Source organism: Symphodus melops, assembly GCF_947650265.1.
Source record: "Symphodus melops genome assembly, chromosome: 15".
NCBI classification, from domain to species: domain Eukaryota; kingdom Metazoa; phylum Chordata; class Actinopteri; order Labriformes; family Labridae; genus Symphodus; species Symphodus melops.
In genome coordinates this window covers 131,621-155,649 of record NC_136705.1, presented here as the reverse complement: position 1 = coordinate 155,649, position 24,029 = coordinate 131,621, and the positions used below count along the sequence as shown (strand labels likewise).

At 43.3% G+C, this 24,029-nt stretch overlaps 2 protein-coding genes across 2 annotated transcripts in view; one reads left to right on the top strand and one right to left on the bottom strand.

Annotated features, from left to right (window-relative positions):
* Nucleotides 1-5,154, bottom strand: part of cpeb3 (cytoplasmic polyadenylation element binding protein 3) — a gene marked incomplete at its 3' end in the record, with an annotated part of 39,169 nt that extends 34,015 nt beyond the window's left edge. Inside the window, exons 1-2 of the mRNA XM_079362305.1 lie at nucleotides 4,967-5,154; nucleotides 2,849-3,681 (exon numbers count right to left, since the gene is read on the bottom strand). Of these exons, the coding sequence (XP_079218431.1) occupies nucleotides 2,849-3,681; nucleotides 4,967-5,090 (957 nt within the window). The 5' untranslated portion in view covers nucleotides 5,091-5,154. The remainder of the gene's footprint in view (nucleotides 1-2,848; nucleotides 3,682-4,966) is intronic.
* Nucleotides 5,155-6,032: 878 nt separating this feature from the next.
* On the top strand, nucleotides 6,033-22,899 carry marchf5 (membrane-associated ring finger (C3HC4) 5). The gene is made up of 6 exons (XM_079362326.1): nucleotides 6,033-6,437; nucleotides 15,468-15,670; nucleotides 19,127-19,257; nucleotides 19,332-19,515; nucleotides 19,600-19,766; nucleotides 21,974-22,899. Exons 1-6 carry the CDS (start codon nucleotides 6,400-6,402, stop codon nucleotides 22,088-22,090), a joined length of 840 nt encoding a protein of 279 aa, XP_079218452.1. The 5' UTR covers nucleotides 6,033-6,399; the 3' UTR covers nucleotides 22,091-22,899.
* The last annotated feature ends 1,130 nt before the right edge of the window (nucleotides 22,900-24,029 follow it).

The following is a 24,029-nucleotide window of genomic DNA, read 5'->3' as shown; positions in this document are numbered from 1 at the left end:
ACACACTGATGGTAGAGGCTGCTTCAGTATGAACTCATCCATTCATACACATTCACACACTGATGGTAGAGGCTGCTTCAGTATTAACTCATCCATTCATACACATTCACACACTGATGGTAGAGGCTGCTGCAGAGTCCATCAGTATTAACTCATCCATTCTTAGGGTTAGGGTTAGGGGTTAAGGGTTAGGGGTTAGGGGTTAAGGGTTAGGGTTAGGGTTAGGGGTTAGGGGTTAGGGGTTAAGGGTTAGGGTTAGGGTTAGGGGTTAGGGGTTAGGGGTTAGGGGTTAAGGGTTAGGGTTAGGGGTTAAGGGTTAGGGGTTAGGGGTTAAGGGTTAGGGTTAGGGGTTAGGGGTTAGGGGTTAAGGGTCAGGGTTAGGGGTTAGGGGTTAAGGGTTAGGGTTAGGGGTTAGGGGTTAGGGGTTAAGGGTTAGGGTTAGGGGTTAGGGGTTAGGGGTTAAGGGTCAGGGTTAGGGTTAGGGTTAGGGGTTAGGGGTTAAGGGTCAGAGTCAGGGTTAGGGTTAGGGGTTAGGGGTTAGGGGTTAAGGGTTAAGGGTTAGGGGTTAGGGGTTAAGGGTCAGGGTTAGGGTTAGGGGTTAGGGGAAAAGGGTCAGGGTTAGGGTTAGGGGTTAGGGGTTAAGGGTCAGGGTTAGGGTTAGGGGTTAGGGGTTAAGGGTCAGGGTTAGGGTTAGGGTTAGGGCTAACCCTAGGTTACTTCTTCGCCGGGGTTTTAGTGACAGATATGTTGACTTGATGTTTGGATAACTGAAGAGTTAAAAGATTGCAGGCTGAACAGCTGAGCTCCAGTCTGAACTGGTTGTTGTCCTGATTGTCTTTCTAACATTCCCTCTGCAGTCTGTCCTGACAGGTATTTCCTTACAGGTTGTCCTTATCCTGATTCATACAGGTATTTGGTTTTTATGTAGCGCACCTGTTTATTATTAGCTTTTGGTTTGTTTTGTATGAACTGTTTTACTTGTTTTAATCATAAAGCACTTAGTAAAATGTTTTTAAAAAGTCTTTTATAAAGTTCATTAATATTTTCATCATCACTCGCACCATGTAGGCCGTAATCAGGAACATTATGTCTGGAAGCACTTTAACAAAGTCGACAATAACATGCAGTGCAAGATATGTGGTGTTGCATATCATCGAAATACTTAATGTTTAATCATGTATGTTCACAGCACAAGGAGAAACCAGCAGAGAGCGACAGTCTTCACTGTGATCATACCAGAGCAGAGATCAGCCTGCTAACGCTGGGGAATCAAAATATGGTCGCACTGAGTTTTGTGGAAGGAGAAAGCCTCTGGGAGCTGATGCCGTTTGCAAAGCAAGAGTACAAGTCAGTGTCAGGGGGCGAACGACAACCACGCCAACCAACCAGGTGTCAGCAAAGAGGCTGCTGCTTCAGGCTCATGGACAGCTCTCAGTACAGAGTCACACTTTACCATCACTTGTTATTTGATTCATTACGGGGAACTGAAGACCGTTCTTTTCACATTTATCAATTTAGTTACTTCTCCTTTAAGAAGGCCTGTATTTGTCTGGATTCCTTTGTAATGTTGGTGTGTTTCAGGCCGCGTAAAGAGACACAGGGATAACTCATGATTAGCAAAAAAGTCGCGCAGTATGAGAACAGTTCATCCAATCAAGGCTAATTAAATTAAACTGAGATCTGTGTAAAACTGGCGCCCACCATGGTGTTACTGTATTTCACCCTCGTACATGGCGGGAATGTAAAATGATTGTAATGTCTATGAAGCTGATTCTGGACATCACAGCATATGGAGAGTTGAAACAGCCTCGCCGTCAGTGGAAATACATTTTAAATGCACTCTAAACAATAATAAAAAGATGACGTCGAGGAATCATGGGAGTTCTCTATGCCATGTAGGAGGTCAACATAATCGCCTCTAACTTCCAGGTTGGACCTGTGGCTGAATTACAATCTTGGTTCAAATCCCGCCCACTGTCCGACCAGGAGCCAATCAAAAACAAGTACTGGGGAGACGTTCATCACAATTCTTGAAATATTGACTACTGCACAAAAAGTGCTTGCCTTTATAGTGGGTGTAAATTGTTTTAGCATGTAGCCTATAGCATTTAGTCTTTTTGTTGAATAATATACGTGTTAATAATAATAATAAATGCATTCTTAGTAAACTTAGACAACAGCCTGTTTTAAGGTCTGGTGCATGCTTTCTCATATCTGTAGTGCAACATGTACTCTATTTATTCATCAATAATAATTCAATGACAGTAATACATCATGGCTGGTCTGGATGCAATCAAGTGACACAGATCTACCTGGCAGCACCTGAATGAGTCATGTGCCCTTTAAACTTCACAGAGTGAGCTGGCAGGAGAAATTTAACCATTTAGTGTGCACAGTGACTATTTCTGAACAGTCTGTAAAAATATCACTGATCGATGGTTAATACACACGACCAGCATTCAACTTATGAAAACTACAGTCTGCAACATTCACTGCAACCTGCAGAACCTGCTCGTCATTTACTGAATCCATTCAAGTCGCACCAAACTGAAGACATGAATGAAAAATGATTGACAGCTGACTAATGTGCTGAAATAAGAATTCATTCATTACATAGTTTTTGAATCCATATCTGAACATATTTTAGGAGCTGAGTCAAAGGTGACCTTATGCTGTCCTTATTATTGTTACTTCAAGTTTTCTCTTTTATTTTGAAAGAAAACAGGAGGAAAAACGTCACGTGAGGCCAAATCTCAGAGAGGTTGATCAGTCAGGTGAGAGTGACAACATGTTAACAGGTGTTTAAATGAATACATGGAGCAGCAGAGACAGGCCTGGCTGTATTTACCTGAAAAGGCAGTATGTTGTTGCTGTTGTCAGTCCTGAAGCCGCTGTCTTCCAGCCAGGGTTTCGGGGTTAGAGGACCTGGTCTTGGGAATTTTGGGGGTGCTATAACATTGCTGGTATAGGGCTTCTTCATTGGGGAAATGGGGTTCATGGCAGACGGCACACCGACACCCACCGCTCTGCGCGGGTCCCTGCCCCCCTGCAGCCCGCTCCACGGGTTGGAGGAAGTGCTCCAGGTGGCGTTTTGGTGATTATTCCAAGCGGACGATGGGGCAGAAGATGACTTACTGTTATTCATGATAGTTTGATAAGTGTTTCTCTGGGGGAAGGGGCCTTGGCTGGGGCTGGCGGGGGATCTCCTCTGCTGGGACTGCTGCTGCTGCGGGGCTTGCTGCTGTTGATGCTGCTGACTCTGCGGAGCCAGACCGAAGACCGGGTTGACATGGTGGGGGAAGTTCTGGAAAAGCATCGTCCCGTTCACAGACGGTATTCCCTGGAAAAAGCTATCGTCCACGGCGTTTGTGGTTCCTGTGGACCAAGTGCTCCCAAAAGAGGAGGAAGGGGAGGACAGGGGGCCGCCGGTCTCTTGGTGGAAGTTAAGCCCGGGCAGGATCGGCGACTCCATCGGCACCTTGTCCCTGCTGCTGCTCAGCGCTGAAGCCGCTGGGTTGCTGCCGGATGACGGGCTCTCCGACTCCGATGAAGACGAAGTGGGCTCCGATGACGCCGGGGTCGGGGTGGAGGGAGGAGGGTCGACTTGCGTTGGATCTTGGTGGAGGTGAGGCTGGGCTTTGTTTTTGTCCATCAGTAAATCATCCTGCATGGTTTGCTGAGCTGCAACGAGGGTAAACAGACACGATCAGTTATTATTATGCAGCAGATCACGCGCTGCTCTACTATCTGATAAACTGGGACAACTCCGACAGGGAGAGGATGATCACCCACTTAGCCGCACAGAAGAAGAGGAAAACACACTTCCCAAGACTATGACAGTGATTCATAAATCCCACAAATTACACACGAGGAGCATACGGCTGAAGATATTCACCAGAGTTCGCCACGTCTCGTTTTTTCCTTCCACGCAGGAGCTGCGGAGCTGCAATGTGAAACTGATTCAGAGTGTGTTTTGTGCCCAAGGACCTCCCCTATGTTCATTTACATACGTCAGTAAATACAGCTGTCCTTCAGCAAGGTTAAAGGCAGAGCTACCTGGACACACACACACACACACACACACACACCAGAGTTTGGAGTTGTAAAGAACTGGACCACAATGTTTATTTCCACCTTTTTATTGCAGAGGAAAGTGATGCACTTGAAGCACGAACATTTTCAAGTTGTTCATATGTAAGCACGCTGCATGAGAAGAGAATAAAACATTGAATGTGATAAAGTTAATGCATCAGCCTGTAATTTAATATGACGCAAAGATGGTCTCTGGTGGAGTGGCGCATTGTCACAGCTCATGGTTGTCACAAGCTCAGGACGAAGTTAGAGATGTCCATACTGAACCTTCATGCAGAAGTAAGCAGACTTTTCTTCGTGACACCGCCTTGTAAAGAGATCCACGCAGATCATTAAGACGCCAGTTTCACGTTCAGAAAGCCATAAAATTGCAACATCATCAAACACACATGCAAGCAGGTCAATCTTACTGAAATCACGTGATATAAATAAATAAAGCTCATCTTGACTTGCAGCCTGTCAATAACATAACAGCAAAACACTGAACATATCCGTGACTCATCATGATCACTGCTGCAGCAAAGATGCTGCTTTGAAAGCTTAAATTGGACTTTGAAGGTAGGAGACTGCATTGCACACATGTACACGCACGCGCGCACACACACACACACACACAGTACAGTAGTTTATCCAGGAGCTGCTCCTTCAAGGTCATCAAAGCAGCTGATCCAGCAGCTCACCTGCGTGGCCCCTCACCTCAGACAGCTCTGCCCAAAGCTGACCCTTCACATGCCTTTATCGTCCGAGTCATTTAATAAGCTTTGAAATCCCTATAAAATCCTCATGGTGCCCCTGTACACACACACACACACACACACACACACACACACACACACACACACACACATCAGGGTCGCCTCTCAGTCTGAATTACCTTTATCGTTCACCTTTCGGGATTCTGTAAATAAAGATATTTCTGTTTCGTCTCTCTTATGACAGACGAGCCTTGTGCCGAGAGAGTCAGCAGTTGCCTCAACAGCTGATTGACTGCGGCGCATGGGTGAGGCCGAGGGGGGTGTAGGGAGTTGTAGTTTCTTATTATTGCAGTGGCCGGTGGAGCAAAATGTGCATAATGGTAAAGCATAATGTTTCCACTATGATGGGTCAATGAGAAAAAAAACCACTTTTCCTAATAATCCAACAGCTCAATTTAAAAACAGACGTGTTCACTGAAGTGCAGCAAATAAATTAGAGAAAGGCCTACTTATAAGAAATAACATATTTTTAAAAACACAAGAACAACACAAAACAGTATCTTGTGATCTGTATTTATTCATTTGTGGTTTTTATTTGTTAATGTCTTGTTTATGAAAGTTATATCTATGAGAAATCCGGATGTACAGCTGTTCTTTGAATCAACAAAGTAATAAAACATATAAATAAATATAAATGTATGCATCCTCATATTGATCATTCTGTACTGCTGTCTCTCCGCACGAAACAAAATGTTTTCTTTAAGAATATGTTCATCGAGATATCAACAATAAAGAAATAATCACAATCAAAAAATCTGCAGAAAATAAAAATAGATAAATACAAGAGCTTTGTTGTGCATATGTTACGATGGTTTACACATTTTATGTATATATTTACATATGTAATATTTCTGATTGCGAGCAGAGATGAAGAGAAAATGAGTAATCAGCCAGAGAGAGTAAAGAGAGAGGACATTTAAAGCTGAGGTCTGCAGTATAACAAAACACTTTATATTAACTTCAGCGATTTCTCTGAGACACTGAGTCAGGTGTTCTCGAGACGATCTTTGATTTCTCTGAGACACTGAGTCAGGTGTTCTCGAGACGATCTTTGATTTCTTTGAGATGCTGTACTTCATGCATAACTCTTTAGAGACGATCTTTGATTTCTTTGAGATGCTGTACTTCATGCGTTTGCTTGCTATATTTTCCACAGGAGGCAATAAAACAGTCAAACTACATTCCCCTTCTGGGTGAGTTGTGGATGTCGACCTTGTTTTGATGACGCACTCACGCACATGCGCAGTGTGCTTCTCTGCGTTACCTCAGAGACGGCCTTTCGGTCAGGCTAACACGATAATATTAAACAAACGACACAAACGCCACTTAACGGATGAGATTTAGTTAAAAGTAAATGTTTTCCGGACTACAATGACCAGCAAGAGTATGATGTGGATACAGTGAAGCTGGAGAAGCCTGCTCTAAGGCCTGTGTGGGGAGCTAGTTGGCGTTAGCACGTCTTGCTCGCTGACGTTTAATTTTAATGTTTAATTTGTAAGTCCGTTCATCTTCAAAGAAAAAGTGTCAAGGTGTTTGTGACATCACAAAGATCATGACGGAGCCGGAAGTCATGCAGCAGAATTTAGACAGGTGAGTTCGAGTTTGTGGCTAGCATGCTAAATATAGCTACGTAGCTTTTTATACATAGATTTAGTTTAAGGTTTAAATACATCTGTAAATCACTTAGTCTTTATTAGACCTTAAACTACAACATCTGTAAAGTCTTAGTCTTTATTAGACCTTAAACTACAACATCTGTAAGTCTTAGTCTTTATTAGACCTTAAACTACAACATCTGTAAAGTCTTAGTCTTTATTAGACCTTAAACTACAACATCTGTAAAGTCTTAGTCTTTATTAGACCTTAAACTACAACATCTGTAAAGTCTTAGTCTTTATTAAACTACATCTGTAAAGTCTTAGTCTTTATTAGACCTTAAACTATAACATCTGTAAGTCTTAGTCTTTATTAAACATTAAACTACAACATCTGTAAAGTCTTAGTCTTTATTAGACCTTAAACTACAACATCTGTAAAGTCTTAGTCTTCATTAAACTACATCTGTAAAGTCTTAGTCTTTAGTAGACCTTAAACTACAACATCTGTAAGTCTTAGTCTTTATTAGACTTTAAACTACAACATCTGTAAAGTCTTAGTCTTTATTAGACCTTAAACTACAACGTCTGTAAAGTCTTAGTCTTCATTAAACTACAACATCTGTAAAGTCTTAGTCTTCATTAAACTACAACATCTGTAAAGTCTTAGTCTTCATTAAACTACATCTGTAAAGTCTTAGTCTTTATTAGACCTTAAACTACAACATCTGTAAAGTCTTAGTCTTTATTAGACATTAAACTACAACATCTGTAAAGTCTTAGTCTTTATTAGACCTTAAACTACAACATCTGTAAAGTCTTAGTCTTTATTAAACATTAAACTACAACATCTGTAAAGTCTTAGTCTTTATTAGACCTTAAACTACAACATCTGTAAAGTCTTAGTCTTTATTAGACCTTAAACTACAACATCTGTAAAGTCTTAGTCTTTATTAAACATTAAACTACAACATCTGTAAAGTCTTAGTCTTTATTAGACCTTAAACTACAACATCTGTAAAGTCTTAGTCTTTATTAAACATTAAACTACAACATCTGTAAAGTCTTAGTCTTTATTAAACATTAAACTACAACATCTGTAAAGTCTTAGTCTTTATTAGACCTTAAACTACAACATCTGTAAAGTCTTAGTCTTTATTAGACCTTAAACTACAACATCTGTAAAGTCTTAGTCTTTATTAAACATTAAACTACAACATCTGTAAAGTCTTAGTCTTTATTAAACTACAACATCTGTAAAGTCTTAGTCTTTATTAAACTACAACATCTGTAAAGTCTTAGTCTTTATTAAACATTAAACTACAACATCTGTAAAGTCTTAGTCTTTATTAAACATTAAACTACAACATCTGTAAAGTCTTAGTCTTTATTAAACATTAAACTACAACATCTGTAAAGTCTTAGTCTTTATTAGACCTTAAACTACAACATCTGTAAAGTCTTAGTCTTTATTAGACCTTAAACTACAACATCTGTAAAGTCTTAGTCTTTATTAGACCTTAAACTACAACATCTGTAAAGTCTTAGTCTTTATTAAACATTAAACTACAACATCTGTAAAGTCTTAGTCTTTATTAAACATTAAACTACAACATCTGTAAAGTCTTAGTCTTTATTAAACCTTAAACTACAACATCTGTAAAGTCTTAGTCTTTATTAAACTACAACATCTGTAAAGTCTTAGTCTTTATTAAACTACAACATCTGTAAAGTCTTAGTCTTTATTAAACATTAAACTACAACATCTGTAAAGTCTTAGTCTTTATTAGACCTTAAACTACAACATCTGTAAAGTCTTAGTCTTTATTAAACATTAAACTACAACATCTGTAAAGTCTTAGTCTTTATTAGACCTTAAACTACAACATCTGTAAAGTCTTAGTCTTTATTAAACTACATCTGTAAAGTCTTAGTCTTTATTAGACCTTAAACTACAACATCTGTAAAGTCTTAGTCTTTATTAGACCTTAAACTACAACATCTGTAAAGTCTTAGTCTTTATTAAACATTAAACTACAACATCTGTAAAGTCTTAGTCTTTGTTAAACCTTAAACTACAACATCTGTAAAGTCTTAGTCTTTATTAAACTACATCTGTAAAGTCTTAGTCTTTATTAGACCTTAAACTACAACATCTGTAAAGTCTTAGTCTTTATTAAACCTTAAACTACAACATCTGTAAAGTCTTAGTCTTTATTAAACATTAAACTACAACATCTGTAAAGTCTTAGTCTTCATTAAACTACAACATCTGTAAAGTCTTAGTCTTTATTAAACTACAACATCTGTAAAGTCTTAGTCTTTATTAAACATTAAACTACAACATCTGTAAAGTCTTAGTCTTTATTAAACATTAAACTACAACATCTGTAAAGTCTTAGTCTTTATTAAACTACAACATCTGTAAAGTCTTAGTCTTTATTAAACATTAAACTACAACATCTGTAAAGTCTTAGTCTTTATTAAACTACAACATCTGTAAAGTCTTAGTCTTTATTAAACTACAACATCTGTAAAGTCTTAGTCTTTATTAGACCTTAAACTACAACATCTGTAAAGTCTTAGTCTTTATTAGACCTTAAACTACAACATCTGTAAAGTCTTAGTCTTTATTAAACATTAAACTACAACATCTGTAAAGTCTTAGTCTTTATTAAACCTTAAACTACAACATCTGTAAAGTCTTAGTCTTTATTAAACATTAAACTACAACATCTGTAAAGTCTTAGTCTTTATTAAACTACAACATCTGTAAAGTCTTAGTCTTTATTAAACATTAAACTACAACATCTGTAAAGTCTTAGTCTTTATTAAACTACAACATCTGTAAAGTCTTAGTCTTTATTAAACATTAGCATAAATAAGGAGGATGAGCACGTTGGAAACAGATTTAGAAGCATTGTAAAGCAGAAACATCTCTGACAGGGGGAAAAGTTCTGTAGTTTGACTTTGAGTCTTTCTGCCTAACTGTCATAGCTGCTAACTTAAGTGAACTGTCATAGCTGCTAACTTAAGTGAACTGTCATAGCTGCTAACTTAAGTGAACTGTCATAGCTGCTAACTTAAGTGAACTGTCATAGCTGTCCAGTTCACTTAAGTTAGCAGATTCCCTTTGAAGCCCTGAGAAAGTGTTGCTGTGGCAAGTTTCCCCGTCTTCTCACCTTGAAATGTCTGACAACACAAGTTGTACTGAGCAGAGCGGAGCAGTGTTAATGCTCACATGGAGAGGACAGTTTGGGATCAAATCACACACTTCCTGTCACGTTTGTGGTCACTCTGAAGCTAACAACCAACAGAAGCTACCTGCTTCCTCAATCTCTTAAGGTGCACTTTAATTTCTTCATGTGTAAACGCAAACAGCAGAATTTGTCAGCAGTTTTCCCACCACGAGTCCGAGTGAGCTAATGTGAGAACGGAGGGGGTGGTGACTTTAACCCCCGATCAGTGAATGGCCATAGATTAAACACTCCTGCTACGATCTCTGTTGATCATGGTCTTCTGTCAAACTACAAATAGCACTGATAGAAAGGCAGATATTATAACAGCGTATTGTAGACTCGTTTGCTTTGCTGGTGTCGTTCTTTAAAGTGTTATGTAAAGAGACCAGCGTGACTTCTTGTGCACATTGGCTGATCACCCAGTGACCTTCAAGTGTCTTTGAAGCTGCATCTTAAGTACGCAGTGCCCCTTGATCACTGTAGTCTTTATTGAACTTTAGCATCCGAACCTTTCCCAAACTCCAGGTACAGCGGGAAAAAGGAAGTGAACTATGAAATGTGCTTCAGATGCAGTAACAGCTGATAGTAGAAAGTCCTTCCAGACGGTCGTGTACCTCTATCACTGAAAAACATCAGGCTCTTATCTGAGTCTGCCAGCTGCCATGAAGCAGCATTTAAGCTGCTCTGTCATTGGCTAACACCAAACCTCCCTGTTCTGTCACATGACTCTGTTGCTTGATTGGCTCTATGTGTTGCTCTTTTCATTTGTTGTATGTTAGCAGTGCTGTGGTGTGAGGGTTAGGGTTGTGTGTGTGTGTGTGTGTGTGTATATATATATATATATATATATATATATATATATATATATATATATATATATATATGTGGAGCAGGACTGAGCCTCATGTGGAGCAGGACTGAGCCTCATGTGGAGCAGGACTGAGCCTCATGTGGAGCAGGACTGAGCCTCATGTGGAGCAGGACTGAGCCTCATGTGGAGCAGGACTGAGCCTCATGTGGAGCAGGACTGAGCCTCATGTGGAGCAGGACTGAGCCTCATGTGGAGCAGGACTGGGCCTCATGTGGAGCAGGACTGGGCCTCATGTGGAGCAGGACTGAGCCTCATGTGGAGCAGGACTGAGCCTCATGTGGAGCAGGACTGGGCCTCATGTGGAGCAGGACTGGGCTTCATGTGGAGCAGGACTGAGCCTCATGTGGAGTAGGACTGGGCCTCATGTGGAGCAGGACTGAGCCTCATGTGGAGCAGGACTGAGCCTCATGTGGAGCAGGACTGAGCCTCATGTGGAGCAGGACTGAGCCTAAGGACTGGGCCTCATGTGGAGCAGGACTGAGCCTCATGTGGAGCAGGACTGAGCCTCATGTGGAGCAGGACTGGGCCTCATGTGGAGCAGGACTGAGCCTCATGTGGAGCAGGACTGGGCCTCATGTGGAGCAGGACTGATCCTCAGGACTGAGCCTCATGTGGAGCAGGACTGAGCCTCATGTGGAGCAGGACTGAGCCTCAGGACTGAGCCTCATGTGGAGCAGGACTGAGCCTCATGTGGAGCAGGACTGAGCCTCAGGACTGGGCCTCATGTGGAGCAGGACTGAGCCTCATGTGGAGCAGGACTGAGCCTCATGTGGAGCAGGACTGAGCCTCATGTGGAGCAGGACTGAGCCTCATGTGGAGCAGGACTGAGCCTCATGTGGAGCAGGACTGAGGAGACAGATTAGGGTTTCGGCTTGTATCAGGTCATTGTGCTGGGTTCCATTACACTGTAAGAGGAGGACCTGGGGGGGGGGGGACCTGGGGGGGGACAAACCATGCTTCCTCGTGTTACAGCTTCATCAGGTTCATTCTCTGGACTGTCCAACATGGTCATGTGATGATCACGGTCTTATTTCCTTTCCTTCCTTGTTGGTGGCTGTTGTGTCTCTCGATGTTTAGGAAGAAGTGTTTTTGTTTCCGTCAGATAGTCCATGTGTGCACGCCATGTCCCATAACCGGACCATGTCATCGGAGCGCCTTGACCCTCAGGCCTCCTCTCTCCTGCAGAGTCATGTTTTATTCAGCACCAGGGAGTACAGTGAAGTCACTGCAGGTGGCCCTCAGAACACATGAAGACCTCGCTGTGATGAGGAGCATGTTAAGGGCCTTTTGTTTGTCTTCTTCTATAGAACTGAAGCTGCAGCGGTTTGAATGGTGACTAACAGCAGTGAGTCTTAACCAGCAATCTCTGAAAGTGTTGAACAGACCAAAACAAGTTTTGAGCTCCTATCATGCCTGCAGAAACACGCAGTCCATATGATGCTAAGTCTCTCATACATACTCTAAAGATGGCTGCGTCAGCTATGTAATAGCGTGACATCATAGGCGTGTGACGCTTTGTAGTCGGCTCATAAATTCAATGAAGCAGAGGAACAAGACACAGAGGGGCAAAAGCACAAATGTGAACACTGCCTCAGGAACCTCTGGGTGAAAGAAGCGGCTGTGCTTTAAGATTCCTAATAAACTGGGAACATGGGAACAACGCTCAGGATATGTACACTCACACAGGCTGTTCATAATTATGGGAACTGCTGGAACTCCCAATGGGTGTCAGTAAACACCTGAGCGTTTTCTGACTTATGGGAAAACAATGGAACAATTAGATATGAAGTACAAACCACTGTGGGATGTCTCTAATGTTCCTGGTGTTCATTCCAGGCATACGTCTTATCAGATCACAGCTGTTAAAGTCTGCTCCCTCTTAGACCACTGCAGACCAAGTTTTAGACCCACTGTTGGCAGGACCGTCAGAAATGGAGTGAGAGTCGGTCTCCTGAATATTGTAAAAAATAAACCTTTAGTGTTTCCGAATGTGAAGGATGAGCTCCAAAGGTGTGTGCTCACTAATCCCTGTTTCAGGTGTAATTATGAAGGAGATGTCACAATGGCACAATCAGACTGTAAATGAGTCCCTGAACCAGCTTGTCACCGAGCAACAGGCTAGTCCAGCACACAGATGACCGGGGGTTTAGGAAACCTGGGTTTATAGGAAAGGCGTTACTGTGGTTTCGTATGAGAACCAAGTGATGTCATAGAAGTCATCTGTTGCTCCTTCTACTCTTCATCAAGGATGTCAATCTTCCAGTTTAAACTGGTGCGTCTGGTCAGCCTCATGCAGGGAGACATTCAGGTGTTTCACCTCCTGATGCTGATGGTTAATTATGAAAAGCTAATATAATGGCAGAGATGTGGACTTTAAATACACTCCCAGATGTTGGACAGATGCGAAGCAAAAAGGATGTCGACCTTACTCCTCACCCAGCTCAGTTTATCAGATGTTCATCATGATCCGGGTCTGCTGAAGATTTCTGCCTGTTAAAGGGAAGTTTGTTCTTCTATGACGGATTAAGCTGAGCTCTTTAATATATCCATCTGTAAGGTCCTTTACCTGCTTTATGTAAAGTGTCTCGATACAACATCTGCTATGAACTGATGTTATACAAATAAAGATTGATTGAGATTGACTCCTGCCTCATACCTCAGCCTGTGTGCGAGGAGAGGATGTTTAAATATGGTTTGGCTGGAGGCCAGGACGAGGCGTTTGTCTGGATGTCACACAGCAGAGAGATTGTGTCCTCTGCACGTCCTCAGCGTGGTTCATCAGAACATTGTGTTCACTGCCTGAGCCGCAGTGTGATGAACCCTACATCATGCAGATCAGAGTCGAGGCTGCACAAACAAAGAGAAGAAACTGCACATTAAGATGAATGTTAGGGAGTGTTGATGAGGAATCATATGAAACATAATCTTGATCCTGAATACTTGGCGTTGTTTCCATATGACTGCGTGAAGTCTGCGGAGCGTCTGTGCTCTGAACATGTCCGACCGTGCTGTCAGTAAACACTGATAAACTCCACATATTGATCTTGGCTGATATCCTGCAGTCAGTGAGCCAGACTGACCTGTTTGGATGGTCTCTTCATGTGAAAGAACTCGGAGGAGTCTGTTCTTCAGTGTACCACACAGACAGAGATTAGAACATACTACATACTCAGACAACATGTCACGGCTCACTGAGCAAGGCTCTAGAAAAGTCTGATTGGACACGCAGGTGCTGACAGGAAGTGACCAGAGGCAAAGCGCAGCATCAATGTCTGGAAATTATATTTCAACAAAACCATCGTCATCATCATCAATAATATGGAAACCATCGTCATCATCATCAATAATATGGAAACCATCGTCATCATCATCAATAATATGGAAACCATCGTCATCATCATCAATAATATGGAAACCATCGTCATCATCATCAATAATATGGAAACCATCGTCATCATCATCAATAATATGGAAACCATCGTCATCATTGATAATATAGAAACCATCGTCATCATTGATAATATAGAAACCATCATCATCATTGATAATATAGAAACCATCGTCATCATCATCAATAATATGGAAACCATCGTCATCATCATCAATAATATGGAAACCATCGTCATCATTGATAATATAGAAACCATCGTCATCATTGATAATATAGAAACCATCGTCATCATTGATAATATAGAAACCATCGTCATCATCGATAATATAGAAACCATCGTCATCATCATTGATAATATAGAAACCATCGTCATCATTGATAATATAGAAACCATCGTCATCATCATTGATAATATAGAAACCATCGTCATCATTGATAATATAGAAACCATCGTCATTATTGATAATATAGAAACCATCGTCATTATTGATAATATAGAAACCATCGTCATCATTGATAATATAGAAACCATCGTCATCATCAATAATATAGAAACCATCGTCATCATCAATAATATAGAAACCATCGTCATCATTGATAATATACAAACCATCGTCATCATTGATAATATAGAAACCATTGTTGATCATTGATAATATAGAAACCATCGTTGATCATTGATAATATAGAAACCATCGTTGATCATTGATAATATAGAAACCATCATCATCATTGATAATATAGAAACCATCGTCATCATTGATAATATAGAAACCATCGTCATCATTGATAATATAGAAACCATCATCATCATTGATAATATAGAAACCATCGTCATCATTCATAATATAGAAACCATCGTTGATCATTGATAATATAGAAACCATCATCATCATTGATAATATAGAAACCATCGTCATCATTGATAATATAGAAACCATCATCATCATTGATAATATAGAAACCATCGTCATCATTGATAATATAGAAACCATCGTCATCATTGATAATATAGAAACCATTGTTGATCATTGATAATATAGAAACCATCGTTGATCATTGATAATATAGAAACCATCGTCATCATTCATAATATAGAAACCATCGTCATCATTGATAATATAGAAACCATCGTTGATCATTGATAATATAGAAACCATCGTCATCATCATTGATAATATAGAAACCATCGTCATCATTGATAATATAGAAACCATCGTCATCATTGATAATATAGAAACCATCGTCATCATTGATAATATAGAAACCATCGTTGATCATTGATAATATAGAAACCATCGTTGATCATTGATAATATAGAAACCATCGTTGATCATTGATAATATAGAAACCATCGTCATCATTGATAATATAGAAACCATCGTTGATCATTGATAATATAGAAACCATCGTTGATCATTGATAATATAGAAACCATCGTTGATCATTGATAATATAGAAACCATCGTTGATCATTGATAATATAGAAACCATCGTTGATCATGTGTGTGTGTGTTTGTCCAGGAGCTGCTGGGTGTGTTTCGCCACAGATGAAGACGACCGCACAGCTGAGTGGGTTCGTCCGTGTCGTTGTCGTGGATCCACTAAGTGGGTCCATCAGGCCTGCCTGCAGCGCTGGGTGGACGAGAAGCAGCGGGGTAACAGCACAGCGCGCGTGGCGTGCCCACAATGCAACGCTGAGTACCTCATCGTCTTTCCCAAACTGGGTGAGTTTCCTCTCTCAAATCTAAGTCGAGCTTTCTTCAGTGAGTGGTCATCGTGGTCATCGTGGTCATCGTGGTCAAAGATTTGATCTCCGGGTTCATCATGAAGGTTTATTTCTATCCGCTCAACATGACCTTTGACCCGTCCACATGTAACATACGTGTATAGATACACTGTTGTTGCTGCATGGCGCTCGTTGTTGAGCGCTCTCTCGTAGCTGCTTCCTGAAAGGCTGTTTATTGATCAGCAGAGGTTCTGAGGGGAACTGGGTCAACATTCAGCTCTGCCTGACAAGGAGCAGAACCGGGCTCACTCACTCGGCTGTTTGGAGGCTGATCAACGAGCTGCAGGTCAGAGTGGCGAGGGCTGAACGACACGTCAGAGTGGCGAGGGCTGAACGACACGTAAGAGTGGCGAGGGCTGAACGACACGTAAGAGTGGCGAGGGCTGAACGACACGTCAGAGTGGCGAGGGCTGAACGACACGTCAGAGTGGCGAGGGCTGAACGACACGTCAGAGTGGCGAGGGCTGAACGACACGTCAGAGTGGCGAGGGCTGAACGACACGTGCACAGCGCACGGAGGGCGTGGCCCAGCGGGTGACCAGGTCCAGGTGTATTCATAGACGGGCTTCATCACTCGATGCGTCTGCCTCCCGCTCATCACCAGGACGGGACTCAGACCGCATCCTGCACCACATGTAAAACTCTCTCTGGTGCTGCATGAGTCCAGACCCGGGTCAGACCGCATCCTGCACCACATGTAAAACTCTCTCTGGTGCTGCATGAGTCCAGACCCGGGTCAGACCGCATCCTGCACCACATGTAAAACTCTCTCTGGTGCTGCATGAGTCCAGACCCGGGTCAGACCTCGTCGTGACTCTGATGGTTACAGATCCAGTACTATGAGGTCACCTTAGCTGTGTCCTGATGGGTTAGGGTTAGGGTTACCCTAACCCTAACCCTCTGAGGGTCAGTCAGGGTGACGGTGTACTCTGTCATCTGGACCAGCAGCTGGGTGACTGTAGGAACACTTATGGTTAAAGCCCGGTTTATTCTGTCCATCAGTGCGGCCCACAGACATCAGCAGCACCTGCAGCCGTGTAACTGTGAGGACTTCAGAGGAAGCCAGCTGACCCGTGTGCCAGCATGCACGCCCACTAACCCTCTCTCTCTTTTTAATCATCTTAATGTGGAGTCTGCTGCCAGCAGCACCAGCAGATTGCTCAGCTGTGTGTCCTGCCAGCGGACATTAAGGGCGACCCCTTCCCCTAATGTTCAGGCAGGGAGGTCCACACCCTGTCATCAGAATCCTCCTGCAGCGCCTCACTGCATTTATTCAGTCTGTTGTGCACACACAGGTAAAAGTGTCTGCAGCTCCTTTAGTATGAAAGCAGGTATATTATGCTTCTGACTTTCTGCAGCTTCCTGGCTTGTGAAGTGGCTCAAAGACTGAGCAGTAAAGTCACAGCTTGCAGAAATAGGTGTGCAGCTAACAGTGGCTGGATTGTACCCGCGGTGTGGAAAGTGCTTCTGGGCTGTACAAACAGTCTGACTGTACAAACCTGTATGCTAGGGTGATGCTACCTTTACACGTGTCGGCTCATGACCCAGATGTCCTGTTTGCCAAATAAAAAGGTGTACTGTAGTTTGAGCAGAGCAGTGATACATGAGAATAATCAAATGTGGTGGACGTGAAGCTGACAGAAGCTACTCGCCTCTTTAATTTATGTCGTTGTCCTCTAAAGGTGAAGAAAGCGTTTCTAAATAAGTGGCAGGAAGTGAACTGATTTAGTGCTGTTAGAAACAACAGGAGGACGCTTTTTAAAAGGACGTGTTAATTATGAACTGTTACAGAGTGAGTTCAGGTTAGCAGCAGCTCACAGCTTCTTACCTGTGTCTGTCAATTATACAGGTTTAAATCTCCTCCTCTTCTTCTTCAGGTGAAATCAGTGTCCTCGCTCCTCTTCATCATGTGTGTGAAGTGTGTTGTTGTAAATCCACTCTGATCCTGTATTTGATCATGTCTATAAACCCCTCTATATCAGCCCTGCTCAGAACAGGCTGTTTCTGTGTCTGTAGCTTTAAATATGTAAATGAGCTGTGTCTGACCACGCCCCCTCTCTGGAAGGGCTCGGGTGTACTCGCTGCTTTCTGGCTCCATGTCCTGTTGTTTACGGTGAGAAGGCAGACTCAGAGGGCAGAACAAACACCTAGCTGTGGGAGTGTCACCCACCTGGGGGAGGGGCTACTGCCCTTTGTGATGTCATGAAGGGAACATCTCCAAACGGCCTGTTTGAGCAGGCAGAAGACGGAGAGTAGAGACAGGTTAGAGGAACATGGAGAGATGTGCTTTATAGAAGCTCTGTCATCATGTCAGTGGCGCTCTGGGCTGTACGGCAGCCCACGAGAGTCAAATGAAGAGGATCGTGTCTCCAGCAGTTTGCAGCACACACACCAGAGGAGGACGGTGTGTTTGAACCCAGCCCTGCTTTCACAATGACTCAGCACTCTTTCACTTCACATCTTTATTTCTCAAGTGTCAAAATGTGATTCTACACGTCAGCGTTCCCCTTGAAATGACCTTCAGACACTTTGTGTTTGATCTGGGAATAAAACGGGTTTAAATATCCTGAAACCAAACCGCCTGCTCGTTTATTATTCACAGGTCAGAAGTTTTGCTAAAGACCCTTCTGACACACGGCGTTAAAGGGCGGCTCAACTCGCTGTCACCCAGCTCGCGCTGTATGACACTGTCGGTGATGGTATCTATTGATCTCTCTCTCATGCTGGCAGCACGCTACAAGCTAACCCTAACCCACGCTACAAGCTAACCCTAACCCACGCTACAAGCTAACCCTAACCCACGCTACAAGCTAACCCTAACCCACGCTACAAGCTAACCCTAACCCACGCTACAAGCTAACCCTAAGCCGTAGTGGGCGCTGCCTTTAGCTCCCTCTGAATCTCGGAGCAGGATGTGAAGCAGTGCGCTGATCCGTCTGGTTAGTGAGTACCTGTCGTAGCAGCACGCAGGCGGTCCTGCTGAGGACAGCGTTCAGGTTTGGACTTCAGATCCGTCCTTCCAGCGAGCTGTTAGCGAGCTGTGCTGCTTCCCTCTCTCATCACTGCGTTATGTTGACTCGTTTCTTCCAAAGGTCACCTTGCAGGTTAAACCTGCCTGTGTGTTTGATCTGCCTGCAGCAGGTGCTGCCCCCTGCTGGACACTCCTGTAATGCGTCTCACTCACTCCTTTATTTCTGTACAGAAACAACCGAGTCAGTCCTGAGTCAAAGTCACCCTGACACGTTCATGAGCAGCCGGCTGCACGCCGCTGTGCAGGCGTGCAGCCGGCTGCACGCCGCTGTGCAGGCGTTGACTTGGCTCAGAGAGGCGGTGAGAGCAGGAGTAGTTAAAGTGGAATCTCTGGATATCAACCATAATGTTCCTCCTCCGTCAGGTCCCGTCGTCTACGTGCTGGACTTGGCTGACCGGCTCATCTCTAAGGCCGGCCCCTTTGCTGCAGCCGGCATCATGGTGGGCTCCATCTACTGGACCGCTGTGACCTACGGAGCGGTCACTGTCATGCAGGTCTGAGCAGCACTCTGTACTCTCTGTGTTCACTTTGTTCTCCACGGGACACTGACCTCTGGCCTGCTCTCCAGGTGGTCGGCCATAAGGAGGGTTTGGACGTCATGGAGCGTGCAGACCCCCTGTTCCTGCTCATCGGCCTGCCCACCATCCCCGTCATGCTGATCCTGGGGAAGATGATCCGCTGGGAGGACTACGTGCTGCGCCTGTGGAGGAAGTACTCCAACAAACTGCAGATCCTCAACAGCATCTTCCCAGGTCAGGATGCACTGAGACGTGTCCACGTGTCCTTCTGCTGCTACTGTCCTGTGTGTTTCATTTTCCCCTCGCCGCTGTCTGCAGGCATCGGCTGCCCGGTTCCTCGTATCCCGGCGGAGGCCAGCCCTCTAGCGGACCACGTGTCGGCCACGCGGATCCTGTGCGGCGCCCTCGTCTTTCCTACCATCGCCACCATCGTAGGGAAGCTCATGTTCAGCAGCGTCAACTCCAACCTCCAGAGGACGATCCTGGTGAGGACAGACGGCGCCCTCAGTATGAGGACGGGTCGACTCGGTCCTCTGAGTTTATAGATGTGTCTCTCATTATAGAGGACAGGAGGAGTTTATAGATGTCTCTTATAGAGGACAGGAGGAGTTTATAGATGTGTCTTATTATAGAGGACAGGAGGAGTTTATAGATGTGTCTCTTATAGAGGACAGGAGGAGTTTATAGATGTGTCTCTTATAGAGGACAGGAGGAGTTTATAGATGTGTCTTATTATAGAGGACAGGAGGAGTTTATAGATGTCTCTTATAGAGGACAGGAGAAGTTTATAGATGTCTCTTATAGAGGACAGGAGGAGTTTATAGATGTCTCTTATTATAGAGGACAGGAGGAGTTTATAGATGTCTCTTATTATAGAGGACAGGAGGAGTTTATAGATGTGTCTCTCATTATAGAGGACAGGAGGAGTTTATAGATGTCTCTTATAGAGGACAGGAGGAGTTTATAGATGTGTCTCTTATTATAGAGGACAGGAGGAGTTTATAGATGTCTCTTATTATAGAGGACAGGAGGAGTTTATAGATGTCTCTTATTATAGAGGACAGGAGGAGTTTATAGATGTCTCTTATTATAGAGGACAGGAGGAGTTTATAGATGTGTCTCTTATTATAGAGGACAGGAGGAGTTTATAGATGTCTCTTATAGAGGACAGGAGGAGTTTATAGATGTCTCTTATTATAGAGGACAGGAGGAGTTTATAGATGTCTCTTATAGAGGACAGGAGGAGTTTATAGATGTCTCTTATTATAGAGGACAGGAGGAGTTTATAGATGTCTCTTATTATAGAGGACAGGAGGAGTTTATAGATGTGTCTCTCATTATAGAGGACAGGAGGAGTTTATAGATGTCTCTCATTATAGAGGACAGGAGGAGTTTATAGATGTCTCTTATTATAGAGGACAGGAGGAGTTTATAGATGTCTCTTATTATAGAGGACAGGAGGAGTTTATAGATGTCTCTTATTATAGAGGACAGGAGGAGTTTATAGATGTGTCTCTTATTATAGAGGACAGGAGGAGTTTATAGATGTCTCTTATAGAGGACAGGAGGAGTTTATAGATGTCTCTTATTATAGAGGACAGGAGGAGTTTATAGATGTCTCTTATAGAGGACAGGAGGAGTTTATAGATGTGTCTCTTATTATAGAGGACAGGAGGAGTTTATAGATGTGTCTTATTATAGAGGACAGGAGGAGTTTATAGATGTCTCTTATAGAGGACAGGAGGAGTTTATAGATGTCTCTTATTATAGAGGACAGGAGGAGTTTATAGATGTGTCTCTTATTATAGAGGACAGGAGGAGTTTATAGATGTGTCTCTTATAGAGGACAGGAGGAGTTTATAGATGTCTCTTATTATAGAGGACAGGAGGAGTTTATAGATGTCTCTTATAGAGGACAGGAGGAGTTTATAGATGTCTCTTATTATAGAGGACAGGAGGAGTTTATAGATGTCTTATTATAGAGGACAGGAGGAGTTTATAGATGTGTCTCTTATAGAGGACAGGAGGAGTTTATAGATGTGTCTCTTATTATAGAGGACAGGAGGAGTTTATAGATGTCTCTTATAGAGGACAGGAGGAGTTTATAGATGTCTCTTATTATAGAGGACAGGAGGAGTTTATAGATGTCTTATTATAGAGGACAGGAGGAGTTTATAGATGTCTCTTATAGAGGACAGGAGGAGTTTATAGATGTCTCTTATAGAGGACAGGAGGAGTTTATAGATGTCTCTTATTATAGAGGACAGGAGGAGTTTATAGATGTGTCTCTTATAGAGGACAGGAGGAGTTTATAGATGTGTCTCTTATAGAGGACAGGAGGAGTTTATAGATGTGTCTCTTATAGAGGACAGGAGGAGTTTATAGATGTCTCTTATAGAGGACAGGAGGAGTTTATAGATGTCTCTTATAGAGGACAGGAGGAGTTTATAGATGTCTCTTATAGAGGACAGGAGGAGTTTATAGATGTCTCTTATAGAGGACAGGAGGAGTTTATAGATGTGTCTCTTATAGAGGACAGGAGGAGTTTATAGATGTGTCTCTTATAGAGGACAGGAGGAGTTTACATTATTTAGTGGAGCCTTGGTTCACTTCTGAGTCTCTGTGCTGATTGGACGTTAGAGTCCTTCAGACTTGTGGAAAAGTCTTTTTCAGAGCGCTTGTCTTGTTTTAGGGAGGAATCGCCTTCGTGGCCATCAAGGGGGCGTTTAAGGTCTACTTCAAACAGCAGCAGTACCTGAGACAAGCCCACCGCAGGATCCTCAACTTCCCCGAGCAGGAGGAGGCCTGAGGACCGCCCCAGGACCGCCCCAGGACCGCTCGCTCCGTCTGAGCGGGGGAAGGGAAAAAACAATCAAAACACACACACACACACACACACACACACACACACACACACCTTATAAACCTCCAGGAGCTGAAGCCTGACTGCAGCATGTTAACACACACACACACACACATTGCTGACTAACCCTTATTGTGAGCTGGTAAGGGGGCGGGGCTTGTGTAATCAGGTTTTAAAGTCACTAATAAATAATTGTTTTATCAGGTTGGTTTTGCAGAGTTGAAGCCCCGCCTTCCATGGTTTGTGTTGAGCGGGGAGCGATGCGCTCATGTCGGACATATTAAAGAGAAACGTGCGTTGACGGTTCACAACACGGACGCCACGTGAACTGTGTTTGAACTTTTTATTTACAGCACTTCATCTGTCTGCAGCCGCCAGAACAACATGGCGGCTTCTTCCCTGACACGAGGTCAGCTCGAGCACTTTTCAGAGAGAAGAAACATTTCGGTGATGATTGTACTCGTGTGCATCCTGATCGGAGCGTGAAATCAGAGATTTATTAAATGTGACTTTACTGTTGTCATGGTAACTAAAAATCTCAAACGTCAACGACTTAAGAAAAGAGGCGTGTCAGTGAACTGGTTTGTTTTTGATGATTGTGAGCTTGATGTGGTCAAGCGTCCAGCTGACCTCCCGGGGTTTATTTTACCACGCCACAATCACCTCCAGCACGCCAACAGAGATGACCGGTGTCGTGGCTCCTGACTTCAGACCTCTTGTGGTTTCAGTTCTGTGAATAAATGTATTTTTCCAAATGTTCAAGTGCGTTCTTTGAGACTGGTGGGGGGGGGATTAAAAACAGACACAGAGACTCATTTAGTTGTTTATTAATCAGAAACACAACATGAACCAAAGCGCCCCGTCTCTTCTGATCCACAAAGAAAAAAAAAACCTTCAGATTAAATTTAAACCAATCACTACAAAGGTCACGGTGTAAACGCCTGACGTGATACGTCTGAATAAAGCGTCAGCTACTGTCTGCTGGTCGTCTTTGGGTTCGAACATGAAGGATCTGAACAGTAAAATGCTGGAAAGTATTGAAGAAGCTTTTGATAGAGTACGAGCACGCGCTGGCCAAAAAGGGGAGGGGCTACACAGGAGTTCTGACTCAGGAATCATCCCTTCATTTTATAATTCAGACTAAAGAACTCGTTTCTCAGATCTCAAGCTTAAAATCAAGACTTCTTTTTTCAGACCTAAAAACCAGTTTGTATTTATATATATTATATATTTATATTTCAGTCTTTAACGAGTCACCAGAGCGAGTAACATTGAACTGACAAATCTAAAAGGGCTCAATCAGATACTCAACCTTTCAGGTTTATTTCACAAGATGAGCAAACAGAACATCAGAAGGGGCCGAGAGCCGAGCTGCTGTCTCTGAGACTCCTTCATGAGGGCTTCAAGGGGCCGAGAGCCGAGCTGCTGTCTCTGAGACTCCTTCATGAGGGCTTCAAGGGGCCGAGAGCCGAGCTGCTGTCTCTGCGACTCCTTCATGAGGGCTTCAAGGGGCCGAGAGCCGAGCTGCTGTCTCTGAGACTCCTTCATGAGGGCTTCAAGGGGCCGAGAGCCGAGCTGCTGTCTCTGAGACTCCTTCATGAGGGCTTCAAGGGGCCGAGAGCCGAGCTGCTGTCTCTGAGACTCCTTCATGAGGGCTTCAAGGGGCCGAGAGCCGAGCTGCTGTCTCTGAGACTCCTTCATGAGGGCTTCAAGGGGCCGAGAGCCGAGCTGCTGTCTCTGAGACTCCTTCATGAGGGCTTCAAGGGGCCGAGAGCCGAGCTGCTCAGCTTTAAGCCTCGAGTCTTCAACACGTCTGACACCTTTCATTCGTTTGGAGGAAAAGGCCGAGAGCTGAAGTCTTTTTGATATTTGAAAGAACTCGGGG